A 27,505-nucleotide genomic window follows, 5' to 3' on the forward strand; every position below is an offset into this window, starting at 1 on the left:
AAAAAAAAAAAAAAGGGAGCTGGGAGGCTGCTAAGTGGCTCAGTCGATAGCCAGTCTTGGAGACGGGAAGTCCTGGGTTCAGATATAGTCTCGGTCACTTCCTAGCTGTGTGACCCTGGGCAAGTCACTTAACCCTCATTGCCTAGCCCTCACTGCTCTTCTGCCTTGGAACCAATGATCTCAGAACCGTATTAAAGGTCTAGAGCCTAGGAATAAAAAAAAAAAATCAATGGCTGACTCTCCAGGCAACCACTCCCACAGCCCAAGTCAGAGAACCCACGCAATCTGGCTAATAATGCAAGCCAGCCTGCTTTTTAGACCGCGGTGACCCAGGGATGTTATCTATTTAGCTCTTGGTCTACAGGATCAAAAGCACCAGTACCACTACCTTGCCCGAATGCACTTGAGTGCGTCACGTGAGATCCGGTCTTCTTCCCGGGAGCTCTGCCTTTACAGCACAAATATTTGCTGAATCTGTGCCGCCTCTTCCTCTTTTCTTTGGGTTTTGTTTTAAGGGGTCCGAGTGCGCAGAATGCCGTACTGCCAGGTGGCCAGCAGATGGCGCTCACAATTTGCAAATAAACATTTGAAACTTGGTTCTCTCTTTTACGTGTTTCTATTCATCTTAGAATTAGCGTGCTGCCCCCTCTGGGGCTCACGTAAAGTTCAGGAGCTACGGGACGTGGGCGACGGCCAGAATGCAATGTCTGCCAAGCCTCTGGCCCGCCAGGACCATTTGCCAATGAAAGCTGCATGGCTGGTGGAGGGCTGAGGCAACCTCTCTGGGACTCCGTGGCTGAGCCAGGCAGGTCACCCCGGACCCTGCTGCTTCGGGTATGGCCAATCCCAGCACGGACTCTATATGGCCGGTGCTGGCGGCTTGTTTCCTGGCTCTCCAGGAATGTCCTTCGTCTAAAAGCAAGAAAGAAATGGATGAGAGATGAGATAGAAGCCTAAACCAGCCCAGGACTTTGGAGGCAGCTTATTTCCACATCTCCATCCATGATGACGCGCCTATACGAGGGAGATCTGGCTATTATGCCCTATCCTAGACCAGTCTCTGCCTCTAGGCTTCCTCGGAGGTTCCGTGATCCTTTGCGATGTGCCCACCGAGCCCGCGCTCTTCGTTGCTTCGTGGATCCATCCACAGGGAGGTCGTAGGGGTTCACACCATCTTTCCCCTCAAGCTCAGCCCTTTCATGAGCTTCCCTGTCACTCAGATTCGTGATCTCCAGTAAAAACAATAGCTGGTATTTATACAGTGCTTTAGGGTCGCAAAATGCTGTCCACTTAGGAGACTCGCCTAATCGTCACAACTCTGGGAAGTGGGTGCTATAATAATCCTCATTTGACAGATAAGGATATCGATTACAGGAACTTTCCCAGGTTAACTAGAGAGTGAGTGCTTGGGGTCACACTGGAACTCGGCTCTTCCTGACTCCAGCTCCAGCCCTGTAGCCATTAGCATCCTTTTCCTGTGGCCATTATCAGCTCTTAACTCTCCTTCAGCTGCAGATCCAATCACTTGCCAAGTCTGCTGGAGTCTATCTGCACTTCTTTTCCATTTCTCCATGTCTAGCCACCACCCAATTCTAGAAGTGGCAAACTTTTGCCTAAATCATCGCAAAAGCCTCTTACTTGGTCTCTTTGCCCAAAGTCTTGATATGCTAACTCTCTCCTGCGCACAGATGACAGTGAAAATTCATGTTGCTCAATTTCAGCTGGGTTTCCATCATCACAGGGTAGTAGTTTTATTCCTAATTGCTTCCTTAACTCACTTGCTTTTCCTTCAACCCCCCCCCCCCAGCCCAGATCCATATCCTCAATCTCAGTAAAAGGGATTCTTTTATAAAATAGAATAGAAGAATAGAGAAAAGAATAAAAAATAATAAAAAATAATAAAAGACCTTGCCTACTTTTACATAAAAAACTGAGACCATTCAATAGGAGCTCCTTTTTCTGTCATCCTCAATCTTCAAAGTCCTTGAAAAGTTCTCCCACTCTCTCCCATCTTCTTCAGTCTCTGACAAAGAAAGTGAATTCTTGTCCTTGCCAAGGCTAACTCTTCTAGAGGTGCACTGACTCCAGTTCCTTTCCTATTCTCCAGCTGCCTCTCTGTAATTGTTTGTTCTTTCTCTTTTTTCTTCCTTCCTTCCTTCCTTCCTTCCTTCCTTCCTTCCTTCCTTCCTTCCTTCCTTCCTTCCTTCCTTCCTTCCTTCCTTCCTTCCTTCCTTCCTTTCTCAAGCTACTTCACCTTTACTGCATCATAGTTTTGCCAAACACATCAAGGTGCAAGAGGATTTATTTCACATTAATATATTAACTGAATTTTTGTTCAAATAAATAGGGAGTTCTCTTTAAATAAAGATCTTCTCACACTCTGGTCAGTAAGAGGAAATCAAAGGAAGTTAGTGCATCCAGGGGAGAGTCACTAATCAGGTGCACGAAGCTTAAAGAGATGAGAACTGGATTGGGACTGACAACAGATACTTTTTACTCAGAACTAAGCCAGGCCCCAAGGACACCTGATTTCTGCCTAGGGAGGAGCCCTAAGGAGGGTGGGGAAGGTTGTGCCATCTTCAGCTCTGGACCCAAACAGCCTATGGAGCACAGGAGGGATCTTCAAGACCCTCTAAAAGCATGAATTAGGAATACAAGGGAGCAAAGCCAAGCAATCATTTGTTTTCTACCTGGCTGAGCAGGTTTCCCTTTTTCTCCCTCTCCCCACCCCCAATCCACCCAGGGTATCAGAGGCCCAGGATCAAAAACCACAACAAAGAGGTGGGGATATAAAAAACCAGGGAAGTCTGAACAGATGTGATACCCCAAAGGGAGAAGAGTGGAAAAGATGGGACTCTTGGGGGAAAACCACTATCCAATCTCATGGTCACACTGGAAACTCGGACTAGACTTCGTAGCTGGAGAGTGGTGATGGAACAAGAATAGGAACTGGAAGGGGACCCAGGGCTGGGAGATAGATAATTCTGCTGATCTGAGCTGGGAGGAGCCACAAGTATAGTTCAAAATGAAAGAAAAAATTAAAGAAGTAAGAGTTCTGGGGAGAAGCTGAGAAGCTGGACCAGAACCAGCCCTCCCTTATGGGGAGCTGTGTTAATGCAATTGGAATACATTGGAAATGGCGGCTCCAGTGGAAAGTTCCATTGATAAAGGTGGAGGAGAGGAATTGCTGTCTCTAGGCCAGCTGGACACAGGCCTAGAGGGAAAGGCCAGGGCTGACAAAAGCCTCCCCACCAAATCCAAGCAGGGCTCTGGGGGAATAAGGGACCAGGTGAGTGATGAGGGGACTGTGGGTGCCTCTCCTGGGTCTTCTCGTCCTCTGGTAGACATTATAGGGATCGGCAGAGTTAAGTAGGCGCTGGCAGCAGCTTCGGAGGCTGGAGTAGAAGGAACATCAGGGCCACCTGTAACAGGCAGCTCCATGGGCCCAGGATATGGAGGGGGGCCCGCATGGACCCAAAGCTCCATCCATCCTAGGAAGTCCTGGACAAAACTCAGGTGGAGGTGGAGCATAGGGATAGCTTGGAGGATTTGGGTACATTCTGCTGGCAGCTGGCATGGGAAAAGCTCCATTGGGCATGTAAGAGTATCTGCTAGCTCCCCGGAGGACTTCACCTGTGGAAGCTTGGGCCCCCCCCCCCCCCCCCCCACCGTCCCATTCGCTGTCCAAACTCACTGGCGCCTCCTGCTGCAAAGGTCAATTTGTAAACAGCTGATCCTTCCCAGCCACCTCCTGCTTCTGCCTTCACTGTTCCCCAGATGTCATTTGCACCAAACACAGGCTGCTTCATCTCATAGTCCTTCATTAGGCAAAATGGCATCATGAGTGACTGCATGGACTCTCTCGGACAGAAAAATAACTGTAAGGAGTGAGAGGCTGCCTTCCTTGGATCCTTTGTCCATGTCACATGATCCATGTCACTGAAGGAGAGCTCCACGTGATCGTAGGTCATTAGAACCTTCTCTGTAGTGTTGACAATCTCTCCAAATGGTTCCTGTTGAGCACCATGGTCAGGCCACCCCGCTCCTGAACCCCAACTCCCAAGCCTCTGAGACTAGAGCCAGTAATTGTTCTTTCCACCCCTTAAAAAACAATCAATACATCAACTGTGCCCAACATTATGTGCGATATTCCCATACATTCCCATCGTCTTCAAAAATGGTATATTGGGTCCCAGGAAAGATCATTCACAGATGGGAGAATCTGGAAGGCTTCCTAGAAGAGGAGACTTTTAACTTGGACCCTGAAGATGTTAATAGGCATATTCAAGTAGAAAAGTCACTTCTCTCAATTCTTTTAGCATTGTTTGCTTCACCTCTACAAAGAATCTCAAATCCTCCATCTTTCCTTACTAACTAGTTTCTTTTCTAAGTCCTTAAAACAAGCCCAAGCCTCCCTCTACTTCAAAATCCTCTGCTCAGTCTGACCATGAGCTCAGCTCTTGCCATAAAGCTCTGCTCCATTAGTCAGGGGAAGAAGAGAAAAATGGGGACAACAGATTGAAACTTCAGGTTTCTTTTTATTCAACGTATATAATACATAAAATAACTGATACAAAATCCATTTACAAATTACAGTCTTGCAAATACATCATTTCATCCTTTCCTGAATGGTAATGATTTCTTTTAAAATGTTCTTTATCTTTCAAATGTTTTGACTCATCTAGTTTTCTAGGGGAAGATTATGGAAAATGTTCTCTCAAAAACTAAACATCAAGATGAGCTTCCTTTGGTCCTCTGCCCTGCCATTGCACTAAAGTCAGAAGGGTTGCTGTCAAATGTTAGCTAGCTAGAGTAGAGCTTCTTTTATGGCCCTTTTTAATATGGTGTGGAAATTCTAGCTACCCAACTTGAAGCATTTGTATAGAGGGAAACCAACAAAATGTTTGTTATTCTTCCTACTTATTAATCTATAGAATTATATCTTATTACCACCAAAAGCGTTTGGGCCAAGAATACTGTTCAAACACAAATAAGTAAGAATTAGAAGATGGGGCACATATCTACAGGTAATGCAATAGAGTTTAACAAGCAGCTGAGGGGAATGAAAAGTGTATTTAACAATTTTATGATTTAAAGGCCTAAAGGCTGCTTAAAATAGGGCATATGAGGGGGGTTGTGTGTGTGTGTGTGTGTGTGTGTGTGTGTGTGTGTAATAGAATTATAAAGTAGTACTTCCACTGGAAATCAAATACAAATAAATACGATGAAAGGAAAAGGGGAAGATATGATGTACAACAAGCTACAGTCTTAGTAAAATGACCACCTTTTTGCCACGTCGAAGATCCATTGTTTAAGCAAAAAGAAAAAAAGCACTTGGTGAATTTTGTTGACTCTTCTTTTTTCCTTTTCTGAGAATTTGTGCTCCCTACCCCACCCCACCCCACCCCACCCCATTTTAGCCACACTTCAAGTCTACTTGGGTATTAATGGGGGAAAAATACTGGGACTTACGTATAATTTTTCATTATAAGCTATAAACTCTTCATCTTAATATCTATAACTATTCAAAGATGTTTGAAGACATTCACTTTAATGTGAATAATGGTGTTTGAAAAACTAACTCAAATGATGAAAAGTTGGTCAAATCTATTTAAGATTCTTCTTGGTTACTTGAAACTTCACAGAAATGTGTTTGCAAAAATTCAGTTCCTCCCAGAGGTAACCCACATGGGATCAGGAACAAGTCAATCAACATGGAAATACCAAATCAGCATGCAGTATTGCTGGGCTGGTCCTCTAGAGTTCGCAAAGAAGCATAAAATGACTTATTTTATTTAAGAAAATCCAAAGCAATTTATTTGGTTAAAAAAGAACTTACACTCTCGTTTTAGTCTTTGTTCTTTCTTAGAGAAGGCTATCCTGAAACATTTTAAGATAAATATTTGATAAAGTAGCATGTGAACATCTAACCACTTACATAACAAGTTTTATGTCACAAATTAGTTTTTATATAACAAAGGCTGACTCTGCAATGTGAAAAATGAATTATTGACCTTTAATCAGCATGAATTAAATGATTGAATAAAAATGTTTTCTTTCTTAAAAACACTTCCAAAAGCATTTTGTGATTTTTTTTTTCAAATGATACCACTGCCAGGGAGCAGACCAATGACCATTGCTGACACTCCTTCATCCACGGGCTCTGGCTGAGTCCACACCCCACCTAGTTCACTCTGAGAACTTTGTATATGCTATTTTGGTACATAGAGGTGAAGTAGGGCCGGCCATCCTTAATGAGGACGCGACATAGGGAAGGTCTTTTGACGTTTTCAGGGTCTTCCTCATCCCAGATCTCAAGCATGCTGCAACCAGGCCTAGGAGAATAGTTGTTAGATATGTGAAAAGATGCACACCAAAATCTTAAAAATGCAAACAATCAATTCTCTGAATGTGGCCTACTTCAGAAAAACAAAAATGTCACTCATTTTAAAAATATCTTAACCAACATTTTAATAAGAATAAGGTAGAATTTAAGCATGTTTCACTACCAAGAACCATTTCCTCAAATAAGTGGAAATGTCCTTATGACCATAGTAAAGGTTGAATAAAATGGTTTTATATGTTTTGCCACCCTCCAAATTTGAGGCACTAAACCTGGCCACTTTTAGCAGCCTAAAACAGAAAAGGAAGAATGAGGTTTCAGTTTGCTTTTGTTCCAAACACTTAATGGTACAAACTGACTGGGATGTCAACCACTGTCAAGGAAGTAGTCCAGGGAGAAATAGAGACTTTTTTTTTTTATAATTTTAAGTTTCTTGAAGGCAGAAACAGTTTTTTTGTTCTCATATAGACACCCAAATCCCTTGACTTCTCAGTTCTTTCCTCTGCCTGTTGGGGAATCAAGTCATCTGCTATCGAAGATCTTACCTGGTCCAAGCCTTAGTGTTCAATTAATTTCAATATCTGCTGCTTTCACTGCTACTTACCTGCTGCTGAATGAAGTTGGGAAAAATCAGGAAACCATGCTGACTGAGTCTATGACAAATGTAGGTTAAATAATCTCTCACTGTGGTGAGACAACTCTTACATCTTGCTAGGTGACTTCCTGTCCCACCACCATAGCTTTTCCAGGCTCTTCTCAAACCTCCCATGCTTTGCCTGGTCCCATCCTTTCAGCTAAGAGGACATTTCATGGAAAAGCTGTATTGGAAATTTCCATATTTCATGGAAAAAATGAGGCCGTTTATTTTTCTTTTTTTTTTAATTTAGAATATTTTCCGTGATTACAGTCATGATTTCCCCCTTCCCTCCCTGCTCCCGTAGCTGACAAACAATCCCCCTGAGTTATCCATGTATTGTTGTTAAAAAACCATTTCCATGTTATTCAAATTTGCAGCAGAGTGATCTCTTAACACCAAAACCCCAATCCTATCCTCATCAAACCATGTGATCGATCCTATGTTTTTCAGTTCTTTCTCTGGATATAAATAGCTTCTTTCTCCTAAGTTTCTCTGGATTGTCCTGGGCCATTCCACTGTTGCTAGTAGAGAAGACCATTACATTCGATTGTACCACAGTGTATCCATCTCTATGTACAATGTTCTCCTGGTTCTGTTCCTTTCACTCTGTATCAGTTCATGGAGGTCGTTCCAGGTCACATGGAATCCCTCCAGTTCATTATTCCTTTTAGCACAATAGTATTCCATCACCAACATATACCACAAATTGTTCAGCCATTCCCCAAGTGGGGGGAAAATTTTTCAATTTTTTGCCACCACAAAGAGTGCAGCTATGGGTATTTTTGTACAAGTCTTTTCCCTTATTATCTCTTTGGAGTACAAACCCATCAGTGATATTGCTGGGTCAAAGGGCAGGCATTCTTTTAAAGCCCTTTGCACATAATTCCAAATTGCATTCCAGAAAGACTGGACCAATTCATAACTCCAATAGAAGTGTATTAGTGTCCCAATTTTGCCACATCCCCTCCAACATTTATCACTTTCCTTTGCTGCCATATTGGCCAGACTTCTAGGTGTGAGGTAGTACCTCAGAGTTGTTTTGATTTGCATTTCTCTAATCAGGATGGACTGAGAACACTTTTTCATGTGCTCATTGCTAGTTTTGATTTCTTCATGTGAAAACTGCCTATTCATGTACCTTGACCAATTGTTGATTGGGGAATGGCTTGATTTTTTGTAAATTTTACTTAGTAACTTATGTATTTTGGAAATTAAGCCTTTGTCAGGCAGAGAGTTTTGTTATAGATATGTTCTCCTGGTTCATTTTTTCCTTCTAATTTTGGTTGCATTGGTTTTGTTTGTACAAACCCTTTTTAATTTGATATAATCAAAACAATTCATATTACACTTTTTATAGTTAAGTAATTTACCCATTTATAATTTATCTTGGTTGAGTGTATAAGACATTGGCCTAATTTTCCCCATACTATTTTCCAATTTTCCCAGTAGTTTTTGTCAAATAGTGAGTTATTGTCCCCTAAAGTTGGGATCTTTGGGTTTATCGAAATCTAGCTTGGTGAGGTCATTTATCCCTAGTCTATTCCATTGATTGGGGTGTATGAGGTGTTCAGGGAGGGGTAGTATCTCTGGTATCTCTGGTATGGAGGGCTTGTCGTGCCTTCCTAGGGCAGCTCTCCAGCCTCTGACCCCCCACCTGACACCCAGCTCTCCCTTGTGGCTCCCAGTAGCTGCTAGCATGCGGCAGCGGCCACACCCCAGGCAACAGCTTCGACAGGCCGGCTAAACCTTGTGAGGGTAGCCATCGGGTCGTCGACCCCTGGTGAACCAGGGCTTTGCTCACCCAGCATGTGAAGACTGCTTCGGCGGAACAGACGGAAGAAACCAACAAGAAGGTTCAACGGCTGAGAGGGCGATGCAGCAAAGCACTGTGGAGTGCTTAGGGCCTGTTGGAGCACAAAGGACAACATGGCCATCCAATGCAGCTGAGGAAGTCTCCAGACGTAACAATTTTTCATGCCACTGGACCCAGGCTTCCAACGCTGAAAGAGTGGGACTGTCTCTGTGCATCGACTTTTCCACTTAAATCTCTTTCACACACAAGTATCTTTGTGCACACTCATCTATCCTAACCCCTTCCACCCTCTTCAAGACCTGCGGCAATGGGGGAGTGGTGACGCAACAGGTGGAGGTGACCACTGGCAGTTGTAGTCACGATCCTGCACGTAGGCAGCCCACGGACCAGTGGTCGCTCGGCCCTGTGGGCAGCAGGGACATTCGGCAGCATCCTGGGCGACTGAGCAGCCCTCTCTAGGACAGCACTGCTCACTCTAATCAAGGGAGGGGACTAGAAAAGGTGTCCCAAACATTGCCTGCCCTACAAACACCCGGTCAGCACACTGCGGCTGGCGGGTCATCCCTTTAAGCGGTCGAAACCAAAGAAAACATAATACAAAGAAACTCCTACTAGAAGCATGGAACATCAGAACATTACTTGACAGAGAGAACACCCCAAGACCTGAGAGAAGAACAGCTCTAATCGGTAAAGAACTGGCGCGATATAACATCGACATCACAGCCTTAAGCGAAACACGCTTACCAGAAGAGGGATCACTCAGCGAACCCCCCACTGGATACACCTTCTTCTGGAAAGGTAGAGCCTCAAATGAAGACAGAATCCACGGTGTTGGCCTGGCCATCAAGACCAGTTTGCTAAAACAGCTGCCAGACTTGCCTGTGGGCATCAGTGAGAGGCTCATGAAGATCCGTTTGCCTCTCAGCAAAGACCAGTATGCCACAATCATCAGTGTATATGCCCCAACACTGACCAGCACAGAGAAGACCATCGAGAAGTTCTACTGTGACCTGAGTGCCGTCCTGCACTCAGTGCCCACAAATGACAAGCTGATACTACTGGGAGACTTCAATGCCTGCATTGGCCAGGACCATGAAAGATGGAAAGGAGTGCTCGGCAAACAGTGTGGGCAAAATGAACAACAACAGCCTACTGCTACTCAGCAAATGCTCAGAGTTTGAACTCACCATCACGAACACTGTGTTCAGAATGGCGAACAAATATAAAACAACGTGGATGCACCCACGATCAAAACAGTGGCATCTCATTGACTACATCATTGTATGCCGGCGAGATATCCAGGATGTACAGATCACCAGAGCCATGAGAGGAGCTGAATGCTGGACAGACCACCGATTGGTTAGAGAGACTCTACAAATGTGCATTGCACCTCGCCATCCAAAACGCGCCCGGACAGTTCGTGCATTTTACAACGTGAGTCGTCTTAGAGATCCATCTTATTTGAAAACATTCCAGTCCTGCCTGGATGACAAGCTGTCTGCCAAGGGACCATTCACTGGAAGCTCAACCGAGAAATGGAACCAGTTCAGAGACGCAGTGAAGGAAACATCAAAGGCAGTCCTAGGCCCAAAACAACGCAACCACCAGGACTGGTTTGACGAGAACAACACTGCTATTGAAGACCTATTGAGCAAGAAGAACAAAGCTTTTATGGAGTGGCAAAATAACCTAAATTCTGCCCCTAAAAAGGATAGATTCAAGTCTCTCCAAGCCCCGGCGCAGCGTGAGATCAGGAAGATGCAAGACTGATGGTGGGAAAAAAAGGCAGAAGAAATCCAGCACTTTGCTGATATGAAAAACTACAAACAATTTTTCAGTGCCCTCAAGACTGTCTATGGGCCATTAAAACTCACCACCACTCCCTTGCTATCCTCTGACAGTGACACTCTCATAAAAGATAAAAAAGGCATCAGCAACAGGTGGAAAGAACACTTCAGTCAGCTTCTCAACCGACCCTCTTCAGTCGACCAAAGCCCCCTTGACAAGATTCCCCCAAAACCACACCATTGAACAACTTGACATCCCTCCTTCAATAGAGGAAGTCCAAAAAGTCATTAAACAAATGAGTGCAGGCAAGGCACCAGGTAAAGACAGGATCCCAACCGAGGTGTACAAGGCCTTAAATGGAAAGGTGCTCCAGGCATTCCACATAGTGCTGACCAGCATATGAGAAGAGGAAGACATGCCCCCAGAACTCACGAGATGCCTCCATTGTAGCCCTGTACAAGAACAAAGGTGCACGAGCAGCCTGTGACAACTACTGAGGCATCTCACTACTCTCCACTGCCGGAAAGATCCTTGCCCATGTTATACTCAACAGACTCCTGTCATCTGTTTCAGAGCAGAACCTGCCTGAATCACAATGTGGCTTCTGACCAGATCGCAGCACCATCGACATGGTCTTCACGGTGAGGCAAATGCAGGAGAAATGACTTGAGCAGAACCTGAGTCTCTACATTGTCTTCATAGACCTGACAAAGGCATTCGACACAGTGAACAGGGACGCATTGTGGGTGATCCTCAGCAAGTTCGGTTGCCCAGCAAAATTCGTCAAACTGATCCAGCTCTTTCATGTTGACATGACAGGGGAAGTCCTATCTGGTGGAGAGACTTCTGATCGCTTCAACATCTCCAATGGCATGAAACAAGGCTGTGTCCTCGCTCAGGTACTATTCAACCTATTTTTCACCCAAGTATTATGACATGCTGTGATGGATCTAGACCTGGGAGTCTACATCAAATACCAACTGGATGGCTCACTATTCGACCTTCGCCACCTGACTGCAAAAACAAAGACAACAGAGAGACTCATCCTGGAAGCTCTCTTTGCAGATGACTGTGCTCTCATGGCCCACCAGGAAAATCACCTCCAAACCATTGTGGACAGGTTCTCCACCGCAACAAAACTGTTTGTCCTGACTATCAGCCTCAGCAAAACAGAGGTGCTATTCCAACCTGCACCAGGGAGGCCAACGAACCAGCCGTGCATTACAATAGACGGCACCCAGCTTTCTAACGTCAACACTTTCAAGTACCTGGGCAGCACCATCGCCAATGACGGGTCCCTAGACCATGAGATCAATGCCAGGATCCAAAAGGCCTGCTAGGCACTTGGATGGCTGAGCTCCAAAGTTCTCTAACACAGAGGTGTAACCACTGTGACGAAGCTCAAAGTGTATAACGCAGTGGTCCTCAGCTTGTTCCTGTGCGGTTGTGAGACATGGACACTGTACCGGAAGCACATGAAACAGCTGGAGCAATTCCACCAACGCTCCCTCCGGTCAATCATGAGGATCCGATGGCAGGACCGAATCACCAACCAGGAAGTCTTCAACAGAGCCAACTCCACCAGCATCGAAGTCCTGGTCCTCAAAACCCAGCTAGAATGGTCTGGACACGTCATCTGCATGGACCCACAGTGAATACCAAGACAGGTATTCTATGGTGAACTGTCAGCTGGACTCTGGAAATAAGGCCGACCAAAGAAAAGATTCAAGGATCAGCTAAAGTCCAACTTGAAGTGGGCTGGCATTACATCAAAGCAACTAGAACTTGCTGCCTCTGTCAGAAGCAGCTGACGAACCCACATTAACCATGCCGCCACCACCTTTGAAGATGAGCGACGTCGACGTCTTGCCGCTGCGCGTGAACGCCGACACCAGGCCACAACCGCACCTCCCGTAACAACTGGTGTCCCAGGCCCCATGTGCCATAAACTCTGTGCCTCAGCCTTTGGACTTCAAAGCCACATGAGGATACATCAATAGATGAAAACGCACAAAGACAATGTCATTTTCGGTCACCGAGAGACTACCACTATTCCATTGATCCACCTTGATGTTTTTTTTCATTATTTCCCTTGATATTCTTGGTCTTTTGTTCTCCCAGATGAACTTTGTTATACTTTCTTCTAATTCTGTAAAAAAGTTTCTTGGTAGTTTGATAGGTATGGCACTGAATAAGTAAATTAATTTGGGGGGAATTGTCAATTTTATTATGTTAGCTCATCCTACCCAAGAGCAATGAATGTTTTTGTAATTGTTTAGGGCTAGTTTCATTTGTGTGAAGAGTTTTTTGGAGTTGTGTTTATATAATATCTGTGTTTGTCTTGGCAGAGATTCCTAAATATTTTGTATTGTCTAGAACAATTTTAAATGGAGTTTCTCCTTCTAACTCCTGCTGCTGAGTTTTTTTGAAAATATACAGAAATGCTAATGATTTATATGGGTTTATCTTGTATCCTGCAACTTTGCTAGTGTTGTTAATTATTTCCACTAGCCTCTTAGTTGATTTTCTAGGATTCTTTAAGTATACCATCATATCATCTGCAAAGAGTGATAGTTTAGTTTCCTCATTGTCTACTTTAATCCTTTAAATTTCTTTTACTTCTCTAATTTGATACTACTAGTGTTTCTAATATAATATTAAATAATAGAGATGATAATGGGCATCCTGATCTTATTGGGAAGGCTTCTAACTTGTCCCCATTGCAGATGATGCTTGCTGATGGTTTTAAATATATGCTGTTTGTTATTTTAAAGAATGGCCCTTCTATTCCTATACTTTCTAATGTTTTCAATAGGAATAGGTGTTGAATTTTTTCAAAAGTTTTTTTTCTGGATCTATTGAGATAATCATGTGATTTCTATTGGTCTGATTATTGATATGGTTAATTATGTGGATGGTTTTCCTAATATTAAACCATCCTTGCATTTCTGGTATAAATCCCAACTGATCATAGCGAATAATCCTAATGGTAATTTCCTGGAGTCTTTTCGCTAGTATTCTATTTAAAATTTTTGCATCTGTGTTCATTAAAGAGATTGGTCTGTAGTTTTCTTTCTCTGTTTTTGGTTGGCATGGCTTTGGAATCAGTACTATGTTTGTGTCATAAAAGGAATTTGTTAAGATTCCTTTGCTTATTTTGTCACATAATTTATATTGTATTGGGATTAGTTGTTTTTTTAAATGTCTGCTAGAATTCACTTGTGAATCCATTTGGCTCTGGGGATTTTTTCTTAGGAAGTTTCTTGATGGCTTGTTCCATTTCTTTTTCTGAGATAGGATTATTTAAGTATACTATTTCCTTTTTTGTTAATCTAGGCAATTTATATTTTTGTAAATATTCACCTATTTCACCTAGATTGTCATATTTATTGCCATATAATTGAGCAAAATAGTTCTTAATAATTACCTTAATTTCTTCTTCATTAAAGGTGAGAACACCCTTTTCATCTTTGATACTGTTCATTTGATTCTCTTCTTCCTTTTTTATTAGATTAACCAGTACTTTATCTTTTTTATTTGTTTTTTCAAAGTACCAGCTTCTAGACTTATTTATTAGTTCAATAGTTCTTTGACTTGCAATTTTATTAATTTCTCCTTTAATTTTTAGGATTTCCAATTAGTTTTTATCTGGGGTTTTAAAATTTGTTCTTTTCTAAATTATTTTTATATAAAAAAGACCTTCTGTCTTAGAAATAATTCTTTGTATTGATTCTAAGGCAGAATAGTGGTAAGGGCTCGGCAATGGGGGTCAAGTGACTTGCCCAGGGTCACCCAGATGGAAAGTATCTAAGGCCAGATTTGAACCTAGTATCTTCCATCTCTAGGCCTGGCCCTCAATCCTCTGAGCCATCCAGCTTACTTCTCTTTTCTAATTTTTTAAGTTGCAAGCCCAATTCATTGATCTCCTCTCTCTCAACTTTGATGAGTAGGCATTTAAAGATATACATTTTCCCTTGAGTACTGCTTTGACTGTATACCATGCATTTTGATATGTTGTCTCCTCATTGTCATTTTCTTTAATAAATTTTCTTTAATAAACTACATAATTGTTTCTATGATTTCTTTTTTGACCCATTAGTTTCGAAGAACTAGATGAGTTTCCAGTTAATTTGAAATTTGCCTTTCCATGGACCCTTGTTAATTATAATTTTTATCACATTATGATCTGAAAAAGTTACATTTATTATTTCCGCTTTTCTGCATATGTTTGCAATATTTCTATGCCCTAGTACACAGTCAATCTTTGTATAGGCACCATGTACTATGGTATATTCCTTTTTATCCCTGTTCAGTTTTCTCCAGATATCTATTAACTCTAACTTTTCTAGCATTTCATTTACTTCCCTTACTTCTTTCTTATTTATTTTTCGGTTCAATTCATCAAGCTCTAAAAGGGGAAGGCTGAGATCCTCCACTAGTATGGTCTTACTATCTATTTCCTTCTTGAGCTCCTTTAATTTTTCCTTTAGAAATCTAGATGCTATACCATTTGGTGCATAAATGTTTATTAATGATATTACTTCATTGTTTATAGCACCCTTTAGCAAAATGTAATTTTCTTCCTTATCTTTTTTTAAATCATATCAATTTCTACTTTAGCTTTGTATGGTTTCATGATTGCTACTCTTGCTTTTTTTACTTTAGATGATGCATAATAAATTCTGCTCCAGCCTTTTACCTTGAATCTGTGTGTGTGTCAATGAGTTTCTCAAATGAGTTTCTTGTAAACAACATAAAGTAGGATTCTAGTTTTTAATCCACTCTGTTATCTGCTTCTACTTTATGGGTGAGTTCATCCCATTCACATTCAGCATTATGATTACTAACTGTGTATTGCACTCCATCTTACTATCCCCTTTAAATCATGCTCTATTCTCATTTTCTCTGTTCCTCCTCACAAGTATTTTGCTTTTTGTCACCCCCCCCCACATCCCCTCCAATTGTACTCTCTTCTCTTGTCTTATTCTCCCCCTCTACTTTTCTGTGGGGTAAGATAGAATTCTTTACCCCACTGAATATACTTGTTTTACCCTCTCTGAGCTAGTTAAGATAAGAGTAAAGTTGCCCATCAGCACCTTTATCCTCCCCTCTCTATAATGATTTTTCACACCTCTTTATGTTATATAATTTACCCCATTCTGTCTCTCCCTTCCCTTTTCTCTCAATACAACCTTCTTTCAGCCCTTGATTGATTTTTACACATCATTCATATGCATACATATCATATATACATATTGTTCCATATCATCACATTTACATATATATCATATCATCATATACATCATAATCAGCTTAATTCTCTATCCTCTTTCTAAGTAAATTCCTTCTATCTTCTCTACCACTAAGAGTAATTTTTGAGAATTATAGAAATCCTCTTTCCATGGAAACACATAAACATTTTGACCTGAACAAGTCCCTTACATTTTCACTTTCTTATTTACCTTTTTGGGCTTCTATTGTGTCTCATGTTTGGACTTCAAATTTGTTTAGGTCTGGCTTATTCCTCAGGAATGCTTGGAAATCTTCTAATTTATTCAATTTCCATTTTCCCCCTAAAAGAATATGTTCAGTTTTGCTAGACAGATAGGCAACTCTGGGTTGTAAACCCAAATCTTTTGCCTTCTTGAATATCATATTCTGTGCTTTTCAATCCTTTGATGTAGAAGCAGCTAAGTCCTGTGTGATCCTGATAGTAGCTCCATGATATTTAAATGGTTTCCTTTTGGATGTTTTAAGTATTTTTTCCTTGGCTGGGTGGCTCTTGAATTTAGCTATCACATTCCTGGAAGTTGTAATTTGAGGATTTCTTTCTGGAGGTGATCTGTGAATTCTTTCAACTTCAATTTTATGTTCTTGTTTGAGGATCTCTGGGCAGTTTTCTTTGATAATTTATTGCAGTATAATGTTCTAGCTTGCTTTCAGTTAGTCCAATAATTCTCAAAGTGTCTCTCCTAGTTCTTTTTCTAAGTTAGTTGTTTTATTAATAAGATATTTCATATTTTCCTTTTTTTCATTCCTTTGATTCTGCTCTATTGTTTCAAATAGTCTTTATTTGGTCAATTCTGATTTTTAGAACCTGATTTTCCTCTGTTAGTTTTTGGTTCTCCTTTTTTATTTGGCCCATTTCTTCTTGTATCACTTTAATTTCTCTTTCCCAATTTTCCTCTGCCTCTCTTAATTGGTTTTTGAAGTCTTTTTTTAGTTCTTCCAAAATCTGTGTCCAGTCCATATTTTTCTTTTGAACTTTGTATGAATTTCCTTTGCTTTCACTGTCCCTATCTGTGTTGGTACCTTGCTCTTTGTCTCCATAAAAATTCTTTAGAGTTAGGTGCTTTTTTGTTGTTTGCTCATTTTTCCAATCTAATTATAAGTATGTTTGGGAGAATGATGTGATGGTCTGAGGGCTGTGAGCTCTGAGAGCCCCCTCCCCCTGCAGATTCAATTGACCCTTAAGATGCTGATAGCTTAAAGACTTGCCTCAGGCTTTTGATCTCACTGATCTTGATTAGGTATGGGGGTTGTGTACTTGATCCAATCAGGCACACCCTTGATTTTCCTGTCACGGAACTCTGCACTGAGTGTTGGGCAAAAAGATCAGTACTTAGTACTATCAACCACTCCAAAGTGTGAACTAAGTCCTTATCTTTGGCCCAGACTAGAATTCCATGGGCTGGGGCTCAGGACTTCTCCACAGGTTTGAAATTTCAAGGGGTTTGGGTTGGCTTATACTATTTGCCCAAGCAGGATCTCATGGTCTGGATATTGGCTTGGCCATAGGTTCCCAAACCTCTGTCAGCAGATATGGGGTGGGGGTGTGTGGCTTGCTCTTGGCTTGTTCTTCCCTCCTTGCTACAGCTTCTTGCTATCTCTGTTCTCCTCTCATCCCTGTGCCCCAGATGTCCTGTGCCTACCTTTTGGTTTTTTCTTTTCTTGAAATTTGTTTCACTCTGTCTCCTTGTTGGTTCTTTCACTCCTATATTCATTTTGTGGCAATATTTTAATCTTGGTCAGAGAGGATTCTCATGGTGGCATGGAGTTGCTCTGGATTACCTTGTCATCTTTGCTCCACTCCAAGAAGTCTCCCAATAATCAATGAAGCCATTTATTGAGAGCTCCTCCCCAATTCCTCATTTCACATCACTAAGCTACTTTCTATCATTTTCTCCTCATTTACTCCATCTCAGGTGAAGAGGTAGCCCTTCTCCTTGCCAAGGCAGACTCCTTTAAATTCACAAGTAATCCCATTATATCCCATTTCCCCTTCTATCATCCCCATTCATACTTATCTTCAGACTCCTTTGTCCACTGGCTATCTCCCTCCTTTCAACAAATATACCCATAAAAATCTTTGAAAAGCCCTCACTTGTTTTAGCCATCTCTAAACATATCCTGCCATTTGTGTATAAATTTATTGAGAAGGCCATCTATAATCAAAATGGAAGTCCTAGGGAAAACTTAAAGCTTAACATGGCTGACATCTTTCTTCCTAACCCTCCCTTATTCCCATTTTTTTCTGTTATTTGGAGGGAACCATCCTTCTAGTCACTCAAGTTCAGAACCTAGATCTTATCTACAACTCATCATCACTCTCTCCCTTCTCATTATCATTTCCAATTAGTTGCCAAGTCCTATTGTTTCTATTTTCTATATCTCATATTTGGCCCCTTCTCTTCTCTGACACTACTACCCTTAGTGCAGGCTTCTGATCCCCTCATACCTGGACTATGGCAGTAGCTACTAGTGGGTCTTTCTGCCTCCAGTCTCTCCTCACTCCAGACCATCTTCCATTCAGCTATCAAATTGACCTTCCTAAAGTTTAGGTCTGACCTTCAATTCAATCCAATAAACTCAGGAGTTCCCCCCTTAACCCCCAGGAACAAAGGCAAAATCAGTACTTTAGACTTTTAAACCCTTCCTACTATCACTGTTCCCATCTTACAGCTGAAGCAGACTGACCCAGTTCTCTATCAACTCTGCCACAGGGCTACTTCTGAAACAAAGATAAAGTAAGCCAAATTGTTTTAGTTCCTGTGAGTCCATAAGACTAGGAATTACCTACAGTTGGCTCAGTACCTTCAAGCCTTTTCTTGGCCAGTTTTCTAGCACTAAGCTTACAATTTCCCAGAACTCTAAAGCTATTCAACTCTGTTTTCTATTCAAACATATGATGCTCAATCAGTGGAAGAGGGGGCCTAGAGATAACCCTAAAAATAACAATTAGTATTGATATAGCACATAAAGGTTTGCAAAGAGCTTTATAAATATTGTCTTATTTTATCCTCAAAACAATTCTGGGATTGTTGGGAGCTATTATGAAGGCAGTTGATAGATGAGGGAATTGAAGCAGGCATTTTTAAGTGACCTGTTCATGGTCAGTCTACATAGCTAATAAGTGTCTAAGGCTGGACTGGAACTCATATCTTCCTGACACTAATCCCAGTACTCTATCTACTATACAACTTGGCAGCCTAGGGACAGATTAAGAGTAAATGTTAAGTTGTAATAAGGATCTCCTAAAGGGGAGAGACAAGACAATATAGTCCCCTTTGCCTGCTCCTCAGTGCAGATATTTAGCCCTAATTCTTTTATATAACCCATGGTTCCTATAAGCCTGATGGTTATGGCTTTAGGAAGTTACATGAAAGGTAGGCCTTTGCAAATACAGGCAATTTATCTTCATATTTTGTATTCTTTGAAAACAAATTAGTAATATCTAACTTTAATTGGCTATTTTTTCTCTTTTACAAAGGAAGTACACTCTGCATATTATATTCTGGATCTTTACTTTAAAAAGTTAATTAATCACAAAGGGAAATAAATCTTGGCTTAAGGATTTTGGTAGATGGAGTTCAGGGCCTTTAGATCTGAGGCTACTAGCCTTAGTTTTTGAGCAGAAAATTTCAGAATGGTCTAAATCTATCCATTTTCTCTAAAATCTACAGGCTCCACAAATTGACTGGAATTCTTTGTATTAATTGAGGACATTTTCCCACTATAACCTGCTTAGAGCTGGGATAACAGCACATCCTTTCATTTCACTTTCATGTGAACCCTTCCTTCCTAGGAATCATTTTAGGTATAAAAAGGAAGGGAAAAGTTAGGTTACTAAAAAGTGCAGATAATACATCTGGAAATTGGATCTACTTACATGATGTCTGCTATTAATCTATTCATGCAAGTGGATTGTGTTCAACTAAAAATACTTGGGAATAATAGTGTCACAATTAATTTAATGTGGAATAGTAACTTCCAAAGAACTAAATATGAAACTGTCAACATGAAAATTAATTATTCAGGAAAGAGATGGCACCGAATACTCACTTGGTCCTTACAACGCACCACGCCTCTTCCAAAATGTAATAATTCACACGCAACTGCACTAGTTTATCTCTTACTTCTTGAGCTGTTTTTCGACTATAGACAGCATAAACTATCTTTGTTCTGGCCCTATTATGAAACAGATTAAAAGACTTCAGTTGAATGATGAAAATGAAATAAAGGAATGAAATAAATAAAACAAAAAAATGAAATAAATTTTCAGGGCTTTAAAGTTATTTGTTTAATGTGAATAGCAGGAAATCTCCAATAGAACATGCCATGTTGGCCTGGAGCTATTCAACATAATCTAAATGAGTAGATTAAAGGCAATAATGAACTAGCTCCTCAGCTTCTCCATAGCTCCATCTATCCTCCTAATGGCTAAATTTCATCCTGGAACCTCCACTGTAAGAAATCCCCAAGCTAGCCACACTCCCTTCTCACTTAATTCAGCTCAAGAGTTTGATGACTTTTGTCCCACCCTAACCTTTGTATATGCCTACTCTAATCTAATTACTTATGAGAGGGGGAATAGTACCATATAGAATTAAAATAGAGTTAACATCTGAATTTGGAGCATACCATATAATCAATTATTATCTAAAAAGTTATTTTTTTATCTTACTAAAATTACTGCACAGTAAACCTATTCCTGTTCACTTTCCAAAAAAAATTTTTTTGAAGGGGAATATAAAGGGAAAGTCTATGGAAAACAAAACAATTGAAAATAATAAACAAAAATCAATAAATTTATTGAGCAACCAGTATGAATGGACTACTATAGCTGAGCATGGATTTAGCTTTTAAGACTTCTGGCAGCTACAGAGAGGGGAAAATATATTGGGTCATAAAGCCGACGCTATGTGATAAAAACAACATTAAGTTAATCTAGAGAAACCTTTATTTGTCAACAAATTCTAGAAGGACTTAGACATGTGGGTCCTGATGTAAAGAACATTAATTAACATGATGTTAAATGTTTTAACATTTTTATTTTGTGATACAAAAATACTCTTTGAATCTACATTTCTTTTCTTATATTGAATCGCTATGCAATTGAAGCCAAAATATTTAATTCAGTGAAGCTATTTTTTAGGAAGCTGAGATAATATCATCTAGTTATTGGCTTAATGCTTTCTAGGTACTCATTAAAACCACCAGGAAGTCATAATTAGTGATCTCAATGGGGCTTATTTGATATGATCCCAAGGAGAAAACTGAGCACTGGGCAGAATTAGAGAAGCAAACTTGTGAAGATGAAGACTACTCTGAAACTACAATTCATGCTTCCTCCTCCAAGTGGCACTCTCCATATGGCTAATGACAGATATTATTGATCAGCATTCAAACACATCCAAAAGCCTAACAATTTTGGAATTATTGAAATAGGGTCAATAAAAATGGGCTCAGAAGAATTATGCAGGTTCATCTTAGAATTCCCAGATCAAGATCTGGCAGAATAGTCCACAAAGTATCCCCAAAGCGTATCTCTCTATACTATACTTTACATATTAAATTCTTCTGCTCCTTAAAGAAGATCCATCACTTTTTATGACCTTTTGTTTATCACAAAAACTGAAATTTATTAACACTTTAAGTTTTGCAACAACAACAAAAATGATGTTTGTAATATTGTAATAATCCACACAGGTATACACAGGTTTCATATGATTGCAACCATTTTTTGAGGCAAGTATCATAACAGTAATTGTCATCATTATTATCATCTCTACACAACAGAGGGGTTAGAAGAACCAGGGTCCCTAGGCTAATAATAATAAGCCTCAGAATGGGTCTGTCCTTGAAGCCAGGCAACAGCAGTTTGACCCTTCAGTTCAGAGCTCTCTACTCCCAAGGCCAGGGTGGTGAAGCAACAGGAAGGATAAAACAAAAAGTATTTCTACTACACCTAACTGAAGGCCCACTGGGAGTGCAAATGATACTGATGGGTTTTGCAGTCTGGAAAATACACATCAGGCTTAAGAGTAAAAGCATTTGAAAGGCTTGGAGAGGAGCTGGACCATTAAGGAGGGGGTCTTGCTTCTTCTCTCTCCCTGGAGACAAATTTCACAAGTAATCACTGCAAGATTCATTCTGTCTAAAATGTCTCACTAGAGAGTTTTCTTTCTCTAAGTCTTGTGAGGACTAAGAGGCATTAGTGCCTTCTTTCTCTAGCTAACTGGACGTTTCAGCAAAAACCTAGAAAGGTACTCTTTTTATTGTCCCATCCTCTATCTTTGGCATTTGATGCTTCTAGATGCAGTCTTCAATTCTGTTCTCAATTTCCTATCACTTTTTGCGCTGGAATCTTTTCTCTCTTATCCCTATTTATCTAGCTTAAAGTAATTAGGGGTGTTTAGCCTGAAGGAGAGAAGACTGAAAGTAGCTGAAGATCTGAAGAAGAGGGATTAGACTAGTTCTGATCATCAGAATTAGGAGTGATGAGTAGAAATTACAAGGCCAATTTAAGATTAGTGTCAAGAACAATTTCCAACTGATTAGAGTTGTCCAAAAATGGAATAGGACACTCTAGGCAGTGATGGATTCTGCCTAACTGAAGGTCTTCAAGAACAGGTTGGTTGACCACTTGTCAGGTAAGTTAATAGCAAAGATTCCTTTCAAATATGGGTTATACTAGAGGGGCACCAAAGTCCCTCTGAACTCTAAAACTGTGAGTAAGGGATGTATAATTAAATGTTTAATCAACTTACCCTTATGTTTTCAAAGCAGGACTTATATGAGACACAGTTGTTAGACACCATTTACTGCTCTAAGATACTCTAAGATATTCCAAGTTCATAAAATTCTTGGAATGGAGATCAAAGAAGTGTCCTTGGAAGGAAAACTAAAAGTTGTGCTGTAGAAGTGGTCACAGAATCACAAGGAGCCTCGTGGTTCTGAGCATGTACCTTCCTGCAGTGCTAAGAGTACTGAGAAGCTAAAGAGCTGACTGGCTAATGGGTCTCTCAAACAAGCAGGAGTTAAGGCTGAGGCCCAAAGAGTGGCACAGTCATTTGTGAGGAACAGCAGGACTCTCCATCCACCAAAATATTAACAGCAACACTTTTCGTGGCAGTGAAAGAGCCAGAGTCTGAGTGGATGTCAAATGGATGCTCAGCTCCTTTTTGGTTTGACTCCCCTGAGAATGATCTCTAGTCTGGAAAGGGCAGGGTCTGGCCAATGGGGAACTTGTGACCACAATTAGAGGGGGATGGTGGCTGTCCTTAGGAGCTCGGGCCACCTGTACTGAATGAACAGGCAGTGTAGCTACTAGGCCAATTTTAGTGACCACTGTGAAGGTGTGAGCTGCTGGGGTAAATGAACTGCACAAGTTTGCCAATTTGCTTTATGCATTTTCATCGAGGACAATAGATACTTAAAATGGCTTCTCTGCCTCCTGAAATCAAGATGAAGCGAGGACAAGGTTGGCATAGGGAAACATGATGGCACAGTGGTCAGAGTGCTGGACTCAGAGTCATAAAGGCTCAAGTCTGAATCCTGCCTGAGACCCTAATGGTGTGACCCTGGGCAAGTTGCTGACCCTGCCAAGTGTGCTCATTTGTAAAATAGGGATAATAGCAGCACCTTCCCCCCAAGGTTGCTATGATGATCAAATTTGACAGCACATATACAGTATTTTGATACAAGCTCCATATTGTTTCATCACTGCTGATGACCTCTTGGTCATATAATTTTGAGAGTATCAGCTATGATTGTTTCTAAATTCTTCCTCTATTTGGTGTCTTGAAAAATGACGACTCAAAGGCTTTGATCTGGAGAGTGGAATTAGAACCTTCCTAGAATGTCTAAACCACAGGAAGTTTTAGAGCACCCTGATGCAAAGCACTGATGTAGCCCCCATAAAAGGCTGGACTTGGAGGAGACAACTGCCACCTGGTGATGTCTGTCTATGCCTTGTATATTAAAAGTAAAAAAAACTTTGCTGGTCCATTGTCTTTTGATATTGCCAGCATTTACTCCAATAGATTCATATAACCCAATACATGTAACCATTCCCCAATTAATGGGAATCTGTCCTGACTTTCCTATGTTACTTCTCCCTCCTAATCCAGCACTGACAGTCTAACCTCAATGTCTTCTCTCCTAACTACCATCCTGATTCCATCTCAACTGCGGAGATTTCATGGACTCCAAAGAAACCTCAGTACTTCTCCTTCGAATACCAGCCAGTTTCTCTAAAGGACCCTCCTGTGCTTGGTCATACTGAGAGGATCTCAATGGGGAATCCCAGGGACCACCGAACTGACATAAGATGGAGCTTCCCATTCTCTTGTCTGACCGCCCATCCGCCTGCTTCCACTGTTCCCATTATTACCTGGGACAGCACACTGTTGGTCTGGATTTCTGGTAAACATTTCCATATCACCTTCCATAGCCATCTGAGTACCTAGAAACTGATCCCAGGCTGGAGAGAAGCTGCATGTCCAGTGAGTAGCTGAGCCCAAACTCAACTGGCCCATGAAATCTAACCATCCCGGACCCCAGACCAGACCATTAGGAAAAAGGTCCATGGCAGAATATACTATTTCTTTCTGGAATCCAAGTCGGGCCTTGACATAAAATACAGCTGCCTGCATCAATTAATTTTTATTGGCCTTAGCCACACCCATTCATCATGAATTGGCCTAAATGGATACAACTACTGACCTGCTTGGCCAACATATTTGCTCTGAATTCCATCTGTAGTCCCTGGACTCTACAGCATTTTCCATGTGTGTGTACTAGGGCAGAGTTCTCCCTATTACAGAGACTTCTAAAATATATTGGTAAAGTTGAAGCAGAAAAGTTGCCCCTACGTAGGCCACTTATCAAAACTATATTTATTTATTGGCCAAGACAGAGGTTGCAACCCTATGGAATTGCTTAAAAAAAATTCCCAAAAGCAAACCATCTTCCTCCCCAGCACTATCTGTTTAAAAGAAAAATGGGAAAATATAGGCATGTTGTGATAAGGCCACTGATGGCATCACCACCCAGAAACTTCCCTACCCCTGGGTCTGTGACCAGTTGGCAGAGCACTTTTATCAAGGTGGATCTCTTCTTGGTCCAGATATTGAGGAATGACTGAAGGAAGAAGACTTCACAGGCCCTATAAAACCTATATGTCGATTATGTCAATAAGCCTCAGGGTCTTAATGACTCATGAACTTGCTGTCTGAAGGCCTGCTGAGATGGTTTATCTCATGAAAGTCTTACCTTCTGGTATCCTGCCTACTGCCTTCCCCTTTTTTTCTTTAAATCACTCTCTAGGACCTTTGCTAGCACTTTGAGATCTCAGAAATATCAGGCTAAGAAGAATGGGAAGTGGTTATGTGGGTCCACTCAATGTCAGAAAATAGGCAATTTTTCCTTAGCTTGCCAGGTCACAAAAAGCACATTAACTTAATGTCCTCCATCAACTAGAACAACCCAAGATTTTCTTCTAGTGGACCACGGAGGCAGAAGGGACAATTGATAGACTGACTAATCACTTCACCGTGGCCCTGTTTTGATGAAGTAGATCTGCCCAAGAGTTCATCATGGAGATGGGTCAATCCAATATTGCTACTTGGGGAAGGGAACATCCTCACCTTCCCTACGGGCCTATGTGCACTTGACTGGAGCCCAAAAAAATGCTAGCATCTGAGAGAACACCACAGACTTGGGATCAGAAAGCCATCACCTCCAGGAAGCAGACTGCCCCGTCATCCATGCAGACCACAAAGCACCTTCAGATCCCTTGGAAGCTGTCAATCAAAGTGCTATAATGAGTCAGCTCTGGTTGGTCTTATAGGTTATTATAATAATATTATTACAATATTCAGAGGGTTTAGTTTCATTATCATGTATACTTTCTAGACATCTCAATATATAAGCAAAGGCAAAGCTTTGTAAAATCTAAATTTGGTTACTCAATAAATCAGTTCCTTAAGCAGATCTTTCTAGAGGCTGTGGCTACTAAATAGTCTCAAAAGATATTACATCTTGATCAGAAGTGGGCATGGGATATCTATGCTCACCTGTAGTTGTTTATTCTACAAACTCACATGGACTCTTATCTGTTCAAGTGTAATGTTCAAGGCTTCTTGAGAAGGCTGGGACAGTGTGCCCCATCTCTGCCAGGATTCCTAACTAGGAAGCAAATCTGGCTACTTATTCTCATCCCTTGTAAAATGCTCACTATTTGTAATTTTTGCAGCTTTCCAATAACCCAGGGTTTAAAACATTTCTGATGTGTCCCTGTTTCTTCTAATTAATTATAACTAAATCTTGGAATAATGCTAAATACCTCAATTCTCCATCCTCATAGTGTGGATGATTGACAATGGGGCGCATCGTAGATAGCTTGACACTTGCCATTGTTGGCATGGTACCTGCAAAAACAGCATCTGAAAAATAAGATTATACTACTTAAAAGAAAAACTCTTTATGAAGAAAATCAAAAATTACATCCTAGAAATTTCAAATTCCCAAATTTAAAAAATCAGCACTTAAAAATATATTTTAAAGTTAAAATAAAAGCCAACTTTAACTGCAATTAAAATCAAAGGCCTAGATGGATTCTTTGAGATATAATCTTGATACTTTCAACTAGGTTTATCCTTACCTCTCTCAGGCAGACAATAACTTATCCTATTTCAAAACTCATACAAAATGATCCTAGAAATGCCCTCAAATCCAAGCCTCTCAATGCTTAAAAAGCTGCAAGGGCATACATTCAATCTACCAGGGTGCCCCCCTTCATGTATAAGTCTTTAGAACCAATATGAGTCTGATCCTTGAAGTTAGCTAGAAATGTTAGTTAGAAACCAAGTTGTCTCTCTATCCACATAGATTTCAGTCAAACCCCACCCATTTTTGAATAAAGGTTTATTTCCTGCTGGTTATCACTTTTGTAGGTAAAGTGCTATAATGAGCTTCCATATCTTTTCTTCTTTAAACAGTGGCCTATAAGCCTGAGAAAATTTTTATCATTATTTAATCTTTAATGGATAATTGTTCTCATTTAGCATTTTTGCATTTTTCTAGTTCTGTCTCATTTGAATAAGATCTTACTCCTAGTCATCATTGTGAAAAGTGCCTGCTGTCATCCTCTTCTCGTTTTAATTACAAGAAGTTGAAAAAGGTTTGGCATAAATAGAATTAATGCAACTACAATAAGAAAGTTGTTATCTTGAAAACTACTTACAACAATTATTTATGACACAAGTCTGAGATTCCAAATAATATATATAACATATCTATGGGAAGTAAAACAAATATATAAATCAATAAAACCATATAATAAAATCAAGAGTTGCTGGTTAAATAACATGAACAAACAGCGAACTAGTTTTTCTTTTTTTTAAAACCTTTACCAGCTGTAAGACAAAAGAGTGATAAGGACTAGGCAATTGGGGTTAAGTGACTTGTCTGGGGTCACACAGGTAGGAAGTGTCTGAGGCCAAAACTATAAACAATTTTAACAAATATATGAAAGACTGTTCAAAATCATTAATCACAAAAGAGATGAAAAACTGTAGGATCTTACACTCAGAAAACTGGCAAAGATGACAAAAGTTGGAAATAGTCAACACTAGAGTTA

At 40.6% G+C, this 27,505-nt stretch overlaps 1 protein-coding gene across 6 annotated transcripts in view; it reads right to left on the reverse strand.

Annotated features, from left to right (window-relative positions):
* Positions 1-4,518: 4,518 nt before the first annotated feature.
* LOC100012477 (probable C-mannosyltransferase DPY19L2) overlaps positions 4,519-27,505 on the reverse strand; it is a 205,195-nt gene continuing 182,208 nt past the window's right edge. For 5 of the 6 annotated variants that reach the window (XM_056804273.1, XM_016424414.2, XM_007499956.3 and 2 more), the window contains 3 exons: positions 26,210-26,309; positions 19,924-20,049; positions 4,519-6,335 (listed from right to left, as the gene is read on the reverse strand). In XM_056804273.1, the coding sequence (XP_056660251.1) occupies positions 6,185-6,335; positions 19,924-20,049; positions 26,210-26,309 (377 nt within the window). In that variant the 3' untranslated portion in view covers positions 4,519-6,184. The remainder of the gene's footprint in view (positions 6,336-19,923; positions 20,050-26,209; positions 26,310-27,505) is intronic. The other variant, XM_007499954.3, reaches the window with a different exon arrangement.

Source organism: Monodelphis domestica, chromosome 7, assembly GCF_027887165.1.
Source record: "Monodelphis domestica isolate mMonDom1 chromosome 7, mMonDom1.pri, whole genome shotgun sequence".
Classification (NCBI taxonomy): domain Eukaryota; kingdom Metazoa; phylum Chordata; class Mammalia; order Didelphimorphia; family Didelphidae; genus Monodelphis; species Monodelphis domestica.